This window comes from Populus trichocarpa, chromosome 9 (assembly GCF_000002775.5).
Source record: "Populus trichocarpa isolate Nisqually-1 chromosome 9, P.trichocarpa_v4.1, whole genome shotgun sequence".
Lineage (NCBI taxonomy): Eukaryota > Viridiplantae > Streptophyta > Magnoliopsida > Malpighiales > Salicaceae > Populus > Populus trichocarpa.
Genome location: NC_037293.2, coordinates 7,525,894 through 7,537,154, shown reverse-complemented (window position 1 = coordinate 7,537,154; position 11,261 = coordinate 7,525,894). Strand labels below are relative to the sequence as shown.

The following is an 11,261-nucleotide window of genomic DNA, read 5'->3' as shown; positions in this document are numbered from 1 at the left end:
GTTCAAATAAAAAACTTAAATGTCATCAAATTTAATTTTGAATGGTAGAATTGTTGAAAAAACTATCAATAAAAAAACTTGCAAAAGAAACAAAAATAAAAATGGGCTTAAAATCTAATAGGAAAAAACCAAATAAATATGAAATTAAAAAAAATCAAAAAAATCCAAAAAAAATCAAGAAAAATGATTAGGACTAAATTTTTCATCGAGAGGTGAGATTAAAAAGAAAAATCAATTAAAAAAACCATGCAAAACAAAAAAAAAAAAATTAAGAAAACTATGACTAAATTTGAAAAATCAAATAACCATGGATAAAATAAAAAATAAAATTCAATTAGAAACAATTAATGTTAATAAAAAAAATGCAAATAAAAGAAGATGGACGAAATTGAAAGAAAAAATCTATTGAAGGGCTCGTTTGATTTTCTACATGGCCTGTATGCAAATCAATGAATAAGGAGAAGGAGAAAGAAAAAAAAAAGAAAAAATCATTTTGGCCAAACCGTGTCGAATCGCCATATATGCGTCATCCAGTAAGAAAGAAGATGCTGAAATGAATCAAATGATGCTGTAGAAGTGCTAGTACAACCACCGGGGCCAGGCGCCTGAAGTTGGCAGAGTGGCTGACGTGCTAGCAGGTGCTTTATACGCGCTAACATCTTTTTTATTTTTTTAAAATGCACAAAATCAAAAATACCACCAATCAACAATCACAAACAGACTATAATGAAATTACTACAAAGCCCCTAAATACAATGCTAGAAAATGGAATGGCATAAGTAAAGTCGTAATTCCACAATTTGACTAAACATAAAAATACAAAAACATCATTATGTAGAGAGCATTAAATTATTTTACTCTAAAGTTACATTCGTTATTTTACTATGCATTTAAAAATGAAATAACCACAATAAACCCAACTCAATTCTTATAGTATATTTACATCATGAGAAAAAGACTATCCTACTTCCCAAAGCAAAGATTAAAAAGAAAATAATGAATGAATAATTAGTAACTATACTACTGAAATAAATAGTAAAATGTATAATATGATAATATCAACATCAACTTTAGCTTTATGTTAAAGGGCATTTACCATAAAGTTATCAAGACAGGATATATAATCAACTTATGTTTGATTACTTTTTTTGTTCCCTTTTTTCAATGGATTGCTTATCAATGACAGTGCGAGAAACTATTAAAAGAATTTTTATTATTATTATTATTATAAAATAATTGTTTGAATTCAAAATCTTATTTTTTTAAATAAAAAAGACAATAATATTAGTTGAGTTATAAATATTTAAAAGTGTTATTTGCTTGAAAATGCATCAAAATAATATATATATATTTTTTAAAAAATTATTTTGTATATTATTATATTAAAACAACTCAAAAACATAAAAAAATAAAATTTTAATAAAAAATAAGTTAAACCGCCCAAAGGAACACACTTTATATAGCTAGTTGCACATGCATGCGCTAACTTGAGCCTAAATATCAGAGTTATTACATATATTTATGCACACAAATTATAAGGTATTGCAAAGAGCCAAAGACAACATCGTCAGGCCTGAACAAAAGGACTAAAATGATATTAAATTGTATCAGTTGTCATGACAGGTGTTAATTTCCCCAGCGATTACTGTCGAGGAAGCATAACTTTTTTATTTCATCGGGAAAATAAATTATTTCAAAGAATTTATGTTTAATTACTGTCTTTGTGATTTGAAGAATCTTGTATTTAAATTGTTACTGTTCTTGTTACTGAAATAAACATACCTTCAGAATCATAAAAAGTGACTAAAAATCAATTCGACAGCAATATAAGAAACACCACGTCAAAAAAAAGAGAAAAACCTGATATAGTTGTTTTCGAGAATAAAATGAAAGAAAAAGTTGTGCCTTATTTTCAGTTTCTCGAGGAGGCATAAATTAACCACTTCCAATCATATATTAAAAAGATCCAATGAATTTATGAAAAGACATGTCTCCTTGTATAAAATTACCACTTTCGAACCATATGCGTCCAGGAGCAAAATATAACCATTATTATATACCATAGTTGCGGTTGAAAAAATAGAATGTCATGATTGCTTGTGTCACGCATGCCGGCAGGCATCACTCCGATGAGTCAGTAATGCTTCTATCAATTCAAATAAAAATATAAAGTTGTTTCATTTCTTCCCCATAAGAGCATCTCCAAGGGGGTGTGAATAATGGAAAGCTAAAAATAAATTAAAAATATTATTTCGGCTATTCTATATTTATTTTACATGTTCTAAAAGATAGCTATATTTATATTATTTATTAATTTAACTTTTTAAAATAGCATCTTCCTTTTAGAGATCCTCAGTCAACTTCAAAACTCTTTTACTTTTGTTTTAATTTTTTAATATCATATTTAGAAATTACAGAAGCCACTTAAATATCCTCAATTATTGTTTAGCAAGGGCCTGGGGACTCGTAATCAAGGTGCCATTTGAAATGGGATGTGCGAAAAGCTACAACCATGCAACAAGTGATATCGCAACGTTACTACAGTACTTTGCTTTTAAGAATACACATGGTTGTCCGCATGGACCACATCCTGTCATTGGTCTCTTTGTTGTCTCTACATTTTCCTTAATGCGTGCATAAATGGAAATCCATCACTGGTCGCCTATGATTCATGTAAAACGGCAATTACTCACATTGTTAAGAGAAAATTAACAAATAACGAACGGTACTTGATTACTTCAGGTTTCTAATTATGTGATTGTCTTCTGGCTTTATAGCCGCTGATAATAGTTGATGTAATCTAGATTAAGACTATGATTCATATGGTAGAATTAATGATGTTAATGTTATTTGTGCATAGGTCAATCGTATCATGGAAGTGAGCTCGCAAATAATTTTATGTTTTGCGTGATAAGCAATAAAACAATCAATTTCTAACTTCTTTTTTAATATGCCTCCATTTATATATATATATATATATATATATATATATATATATATATATATATATATATATATATATATATAACCATGCTCATTTCTTTTATAATCTGGCCCACATGTTTGCTGTATGATTTCCGAGTCTGCGGTCCATTAAGGCCTTATGGAGAAGCTTTCCTGATCTCAAATAAAAACTTGATGATAATTAATCTGCCTTTATGATACCTTTCCACGTTGCGAAAAAGACGGCTAAGCCTCCATTTGGTGTTCCGTCCTGAAAAAAAAGCGGTTTGTACAAAATTCGAAATTTTTTATTTTGTTTAAAATTAACTTTTTTGAATGTTTTTGAATATATTGAATTTAAAAATAATTTTTTAAAAATAAAAATAACATATTTTAAAAATATTTTTAAATAAAAAATATTTCAAAAAATAACAACTAATAAAATTTTTAAAATCCTTTGAATGTGGTTGCACTTGATGTTTCCTGCAAATTAACTTGTTAGTATCCGTACCATCTCCCTTCTCTTTTATCATTGGATAACAGTGGTATTGATTTGAATGCCCTTTTTCTTCTTCCCTACCTTTTTTTTTTTTTTTTCCGGTGAAATCTGTTTTCTTGATGCGTGTAATTTTTATTTTTATTAATGTAGATGTTTCAATCAGCTTAATTAATTTTATAAATTTTAAAATTAATAATTATTTAATTTTTTAATAACTATTATATTAATAATTATATAGCTTAAACTTGAAATCAAATAAGCAACAAACCTTTGATGTCAAATTTTTACCACTGGCGTTAAATTATTTGACTGTAGAATAATTACCTTACAGTAAAGGACACACACAGTCAAACACGAGATCAATGGTAGATAATCTTACAAGTCACACTTACACAACTAGGAAGATAGCTTCATCCAAGTTCATCGACATGCTAATTTGACCTAGAAGTTACTGCTCATAATTTTGTTTTCTTGTTGTTTTCACATATTTTTTTCTCCTATTGAGATTTGAATTTTCAATTTAATTAATATTTTAGTAACTAAGATATTTTTTCATATATTTGAATAGCCTTGTAGGCTATTTTTTCAAGAAATAATTAATGAGATAAAGACTTGTACAAGAGGATTATGAATAAACTTTATATTAAGATTAAACAATCATATTGTTATTTATGTTCAAACTTTTCAGATAACAAGGAGGCAAAATATAGAGAAAGTGTTGTCTCTTCAAGATATACAATTTCAATATTGCAGCAGTGACAACAAAAATAACAAAGTTATTGCAAACATTGCTTTACTTGTAGATATTTCATCTACCAATGATGAAGAAAATATTAAATTTATATGTTTTTAGATATTTTTAAATTATTTTGATATATTGATATAAAAAATAAAAAAATTATAAAATCAGCATTATTGTAGTATATTTTTCAAATAAATATCAATTTTTAAAAGTAACATACACCACAATAATATATATACACTACATGTTACTTCATTAATAAGTTCACAAAACAGTTACTTACATGTTAGAAAAAGTAATTTGATATTATCATAAAAAATTAAAAAAAAAAACATTAAAAATTAATTTAAAATAAAAAAATTAATTTGTTATAAAAACATTTTCTAACCAAGAAAAAAAGCCTCTTAAAGAAAATACTTTACTTGTCAAAAAATCTTTGCCATAATTTTAGTGAGATCCACGAAAATGAATCCCACCTAGTAAAAACCTAAAAAGAGAAACCAATCACAAAAATCAAGGCTAATTTGGTAAACAAATCAATCAGGACACAACTGTAAATTAGACTAAAAAACATGACCTAGTTACAAACCAATTCTTATTATATACAGCTAGTTTTCTCTGACGAAACACACAATCCTTTATTTTCACAATAACAAACATAGAAAACAAAATCCCCTTAATTATCTCGGGTTGTCTCTTAGAGAAAACCCTCCTCCTATTCTATATCTCTCTCTCTAAAAACCTTCATTTTTAGAGAGAGGAAGTCACATTTTTTTCATATCAAGTGTAAAAACGACTGAGTTCTTTTGCTGCTAAGAAACAAATGGGTGGCAAGAGGTTTGCGGTTTTGTTATGCGCAGAGGACTCAGAATACGTGATAAAGATGCACGGAGGGTATTTTGGGGTGTTTGTGAGAATGTTGGCTGAAGAAGGAGAGACATGGATTGTTTACAGGGTGGCTTCTGGAGAGTTCCCTGAAGATGATGAGACTGACACCTTTGATGGATTTGTGATCACTGGAAGCTGCAATGATGCTCATGGCAATGATGTTTGGATCTGCAAGCTTTTGAGTCTGTTAAAGAAACTGGATTCGAAAAAGAAAAAAATTCTGGGTATTTGCTTCGGCCACCAGGTATTTAATTATTGATTTAGTTATTTGTCCCCCTCCCCCCCCTTTTTAATATCGCATTCATGATATTTTTTTTGCCTCCTTATAGTTTCATGCCTTGTAACGCTTGTCGTCCCATGGAACTGAACTGTATTTAAGTTTTTTTTTAGTATTTGTTTTTCGTCGTAGTGGCATTGATTTCTCAAATAATTACCGTTCTCATTTTTAACGAAACAGTAGTTTTTATCTTAGCAAGGGCAAGAGATGGGCCGAATCTTCCCTTCCTATATTGGAGGAAAAGATATCACGGGATTAATCTTTATTTGCATTTAGATGTTTGAAAATCCTTTTAGACAGAAAGAGGCAAAATCTATTTTGAGCTTGGGTACGAATGCTTCGGGGAGAGTGGCCAGTTTTAAATCTTTAGTTTTCCGTTTGTGGAGGCTAGTCAAAAAGGTTTTAAGTTGATCAAAGTGAATAAAATATTAAATAAAATATTTGTACCGAGGCCCGGAGATAAAATAAATTTGGAAAAAAGCGCAGATTTTATGCTAGTAGTAGAAAGTGAATTAGGCATCCATCCAACCCAAGCAGTTGAAAAAAATCCGTAGTAGCACTTCCAGTGTGGTTCCCTTTGAAAATAACTGATGTGCGCGTGCTCCATCACCGCTAATTCTGACCTTGTTGTTAGATGATAGCGCTATCTCAGCTGATTCTTTTATGCTTCATGTCGCTCAGCCATCCTTTCCACTGATGTGGGAATGATGTGCAATTGGCTCCGCACCTGTTTTACTCGGCTTTAATAGTTTCATTTACTGATAAAATTTTTACTCGAGAAAAAAAAAAAAAACTAAGTTACAAGGGAAAACCAATTTTCATTTAAAAAACGGTGTCTGTACATGTCATGCATTATTTTCCGGATGTTAAAAGAGTGGCCAGACAGAAACATCCTTCTGGCTCTACGTTATTTCTGGGGTTTGAGCCTATAAGAGTGCAAAACAATTGACATGTAACGCTATGATGTATTAAAACTTTTGGCGATCATTACAATATAATTTCAACAGTTTTTGCCTTCTGTTTTTTTTTCCTCCTAGTGCGCAAAATTTCTTTTTTAAAGTTGATTGCATAAAGTAGTTATATTTGTTGGATTAGCGTCCACATACAAGGGACTCGAACACATGATGTGCATTTTGTGTAACCTCATCACCACGAGGCGAAATAAACTGGTCATATCCATATATTGTAGAGTCCCTATGGTGGACAAAGCAAATGTGAAGCCAAATGGTCTCATTCTTAATGCAAGACTGTGAGATAAGATTTGTCGGTAGACAAAATTTGATGGAAACCCATATATATATATATATATATAATGGAGAACTATGGACATTTTGTTTTTTGGGTTCTTTTCTATGATCAGTACTGTTTGTGATGGGCTATCTCTTGAGGCGTAGTGCTTTCCTATGGCAAGTTCGATTCACTTGTTGGTTGATAGCTATTGTGGGTGACAGGTGTATATTTTCTGTGCACCTAGTTGACAAACTAAATGTAAGTCCATATCATAATATTAGTGCGCACATGAAAGGCTGTTTTATTGGGTGGTGCTTTATAAAATGGCAAAGCAAATAATTTGCTTGAAACTCTGTACACATTTTGTTCCCAATAACAATTTATATTGCTTCTGAGAGAACGTTTTATGGTTTTGATCAGATACTATGCCGTGCTCTGGGGGGGAAGACTGGACGCGCCGTCTCAGGGTGGGATATAGGGATAAGAACCATCAATTTTTCAGCTTCATCGAAGCTCTCCTCCTCGGTGAAAATGCCTGCTGTCCTCTCGGTGATCGAATGTCACAGAGACGAGGTTTGTTCGGTTAAAAAATGAACTTTGTAACTCCAACTTACAATCCATGTATAATTAATCATTTTTATGTTTTAATGGCTACCGTTCCAATGTTTTGCAACCGTTTGTAATAATACTAGGTCAAGGAACTTCCTGCTAGAGCCGAGGTGATTGCGTGGTCTGATAAGACCGGGGTCGAGATGTTCCGATGTGGGGACCACATCATGGGCATCCAAGGTCACCCTGAGTACACCAAAGACATTCTCTTCCACTTGATCAACCGCCTTCTCCAACGCGATTTCATAGTGGTATGCGTCTTCACTTTCAATATTGATCTCAGCACTAAACCTTTAGACTGACCCTTTCTAATTAATTTATCAATCAGGACTCCTATGCTGACAAGATAAAGGCAAACGTGGACGGAACCGAACCGGATAGGGAGGCATGGAAGAAACTGTGCATCAACTTTCTCAAGGGTTGACTACGATTATAATTTTTATTTTCATTAAGAATAAATAAATAGACTGACCTGTAAATAATAAATATTTTTTGAAGGAACATTCGAAGAAGTTTAGTTTAAGTTGGTTAGGCATGGAGTGAGGAATTTACGGGAAAGCACAGCTTGCATGCCTGCCTTGGACTAGGTAGTTGTGTCCTCGAGGCAAGCGTGTTAGGCATTGCTGTGATTTATGCCAAACCCGCAAGTTGCGTACTTGGTCAAATTAGCTAATGTCAAGGTCGGAATGACTAACAATGCAAAGCAGGTGGTTTTTTTATGAAAGGGGTGTTCTGCAAGGATGCTTACGTTCTTGAAAAGTTGAAACTTAGTTTCTCAATCGTTACTTTTTATTGCCTTATACTAGTTTCTATTCCCGAATATTAAAAAAATGAGTTTATGTCATGGTGCCACCTCACCGTTCAAAGAGATGACTAGGTTACGTGCGTGAAAAAACGGTAATAATTGTTTTTTAAAGTTTTTTATATTTAATATATATTAAAATAATGTTTTTTATTTAAACATCAACATCAAAACAATTAAAAATTTTAATTTAAAACAAAAATAATTTTTTTAAATTTTAAGTTCCGATTGAAATGCTATCCGAATCACCCTCTTAACATGGCCTTTGAGGATCATGCAGGGGGGGGGGGGGGGGCCCTCAATTTTGACCTTTCATGAGCATTCTTTAGTATTCTTAATTCAATTTTGAGGGTCATGGGCTCTTGGTAAGCTTTGATTTGTACTCGTTTTCTTAAACTGACTGCCAAATGTTTGTCACTTGGCAGGAAGCGGTATTATTTTACAAATTCAGCTAATTTTTAGTCAATGGAAATTAAAAAATTGGAATCCACATTTAAACCATGAAAACAGAAGCCGTTCATGCATGGTTTATGGAAAGAGACCATCAAGAAAATGCACTATACGTTTTTTTTTCCATTTCGGTGGTATTACAAAGATCTGGTTTTTAACTCTCTTTTTTTTTTTACATGTTCTGATTTCTTACTTTAATTGATCTCATTCCGCACAATCTTTTAATAATTTTTAATTGGTGTCTCGTAGTTGTTTCATACCATTATTCCAAATATTTTAAAATTTACAATGTTTTTTGAGGGTGTGTTTGAGAGTATTTTTGTTTATGTTTTTGGTATTTTTTAAAAGTATTTTTGGCTTAAAAAATAAAAAAAAACTATTTTTTTAGTGTTTTCTATAATTTTAATATATTAGTGTTCAAAATTTAAAAAATACATATAAAATTATTTTAATATATCTTCAAACAGAAAAAATATTTTAAAAAACACCTTACACTATATATCCCAAACACACCTTTTATTTTGGAAAGAAAATTTATTACCCTTTAATGTCTTACCCTTAAATTGAGAGTGATTGAGGGGGAAGGAAATAGCTATATAATTTCTTGACATTAATTTATTATTCATCTTTATATTTTTTTTGAAAAATCCAATTTTATCCTATTTATCATTTCTTCCTTTTACATTCAATTAAAAAGGTATTAATGATATTTAATGTTTATTACCCTTTCATTCGCTAGTATATCCAGACGAAGATAATGTAAGTGTCCAAATACAGGTCGACTTTGCCAAGTCGCCGTCTCAAAGAGCCTCTTCTGTCAAGTCCATGCTGATTAATAACTACACGATGAAGTGCTGTCTACTGTGTATAACCATTATCGTCGACTGCATAATGACGACGTTTCAGCTACCTTCTATCGCTCAATTCGAAGTAAGTGTACAAACTTGACATCACCATCACCATCATTGATATTTTTTTATTTGTGCTTATTTGATGATTTTTCTGGGCACTGATCCATTATACTGGCCACATTTTCTTCTGGGAGTACTAGCAGACATTATTTCTAGCCAGTCATTAATTTATAGCAGACATTATTTCTAGCCAGTCATTAATTTATAGCAGACATTATTTCTAGCTTAACCACTACCACTGGGGTGTTTTCCACGGGTTAAGGTGGTGCACACATCTGCAAAATAGGAGGGACGAGTTTATGTGCCTGAAATCAACACCTTTTTTATTTTTTCTTTGATTCATTCGGGACAGCCACTTTCATTAATCCCCACAAATTCTGAAATTAACAATAAATAAATCTTCAATAACTATCAATATTAACAACTATAAAACTCCAACCTAAAATCAACATCCTTCTTATGTTGGCTTGTGTTGGGGTCACTTTGGATTCAAAATCACTTTGACAGACGGCAATGCACATGGTAAAGATTACTTTCTAGTGATGGAATTGTAGTTTACATATATGCTAACTATGAGAAGTAAAATCTTAAGTCCTGCTTTCAAAATCGAAATTCTTCATAACAAACATCATAAAATGTCATTTCTTTTCAGGGATTGCTGTGGCTTTTGTATTTGTTATCACATCTTCGTATATTGTTCTTGTGATGATTATGATATGGAATACACACATTATCTATACATCATTCCTTGTCTTGAGCGTAGGTCCCATCGGGCTGATGTTAATTTTTTAGCTTAGTACTCGACAATCGATTAGCAATTAGGTGGGAGATTTTGCTACATCGTTGATATAAAGTAATACCAATATTTTTTTAATTATTATTTATTTTGTTTTGTATTGTTTTTTTATTTTTTTTATTTTATCCTTAAATATTTATTTGATTAAGAATTTTGATTCACAATTCAAAATCATGTAAAAAAGTTAATTTGAAGAAAAAAAATTAAAAATAATTTTTGAATGCAAAAACAAAAATACTGACACTTTCATTAACAACAGCAATAAACTTCTTGCAAGCAATTTCAGTCATTCTCTCACAAATCAAAACGACAATAGTCTTTGATCAACGGTGAGCACCATTGACTGTGAGATCAATGGTGCGATGTAAAACTAGATTGGATAAAAGGGTGCCCAGATGATAAATTGGTGGTTTTATGGGTGGTGGGTGTCGGTATGCCTACAATCTTGTGCAGTCTATATCGGTGCAAGAGTTCAGTGACGCGGTGCATTTTTGGTGGTAAAGCTCTTGCCAAGGCTGAGAATCACAAGGGATTGGACAAATTCAACAGCATTGCACGCAACAGTTTTCTTGTTGGATTTATGGGAAGAAGATACACGGTAGCTCCTCCCTGTCTGTAAACTTTCCCATTGCAATTCAAAAGAATCAAGTAGAAAATGGTAGCTTGAATGCAAAGAGTTGCGGAGAGGAACAGGCACATGAACACCTGGAATTTTAGTTTGCAATAAACTAGAGATTTTTATTCTAAAATTCAGATTTCGCAACTTCGTAAATTTATAATTTGAGATTTTATTATATTCTTAATTATAGACTTTTAATTAATATGTAAACTCTCAAGCGTGTGCCAGAGACATTAGATTTTGGAAAGGTAAAAATTGCAACAATAGGGGTAAATTTCAACAACACTTTCTTTTTTGTTGTCCAACCAAAATTATATCAACCTCTTTAGGTTAAAAAAAATTCTTTAATTGGATGTGAAGAGTTTTCACCTATAACATAGTGATTCAAATTCATACTATCTCCGAGAAAATTCTTCAAACTTATTACTCGTCGTGGTTTATTCATAAAAACATAGCTTCATACCTCAAAACACATGTGCACAAGTCATGCAAATT

The 11,261-nt window shown here is 31.4% G+C and overlaps 1 protein-coding gene and 1 long non-coding RNA gene across 2 annotated transcripts; both read left to right on the top strand.

The window, feature by feature from the left end:
- Positions 1 to 4,802: 4,802 nt before the first annotated feature.
- Positions 4,803 to 7,947, top strand: LOC7454830 (gamma-glutamyl peptidase 5). Its single transcript, XM_002313182.4, has 4 exons — positions 4,803 to 5,316; positions 7,000 to 7,152; positions 7,272 to 7,439; positions 7,517 to 7,947. Exons 1-4 carry the CDS (start codon positions 5,008 to 5,010, stop codon positions 7,610 to 7,612), a joined length of 726 nt encoding a protein of 241 aa, XP_002313218.1. The 5' UTR covers positions 4,803 to 5,007; the 3' UTR covers positions 7,613 to 7,947.
- Positions 7,948 to 8,851: 904 nt separating this feature from the next.
- On the top strand, positions 8,852 to 10,970 carry LOC127905786 (uncharacterized). The gene is made up of 2 exons (XR_008060125.1): positions 8,852 to 9,370; positions 10,407 to 10,970. It is a non-coding gene; the product is annotated as an uncharacterized LOC127905786 (long non-coding RNA).
- The last annotated feature ends 291 nt before the right edge of the window (positions 10,971 to 11,261 follow it).

Excerpts from the sequence above, each read along its gene's own strand:
- LOC7454830 (XM_002313182.4), top strand. The coding sequence starts at position 5,008 with ATGGGTGGCAAGAGGTTTGCGGTTTTGTTATGCGCAGAGGACTCAGAA. Across the intron at positions 5,317-6,999 it reads GTATTTGCTTCGGCCACCAG|ATACTATGCCGTGCTCTGGG; the intron begins GTATTTAATTAT and ends GGTTTTGATCAG. Across the intron at positions 7,440-7,516 it reads TCCAACGCGATTTCATAGTG|GACTCCTATGCTGACAAGAT; the intron begins GTATGCGTCTTC and ends TTTATCAATCAG.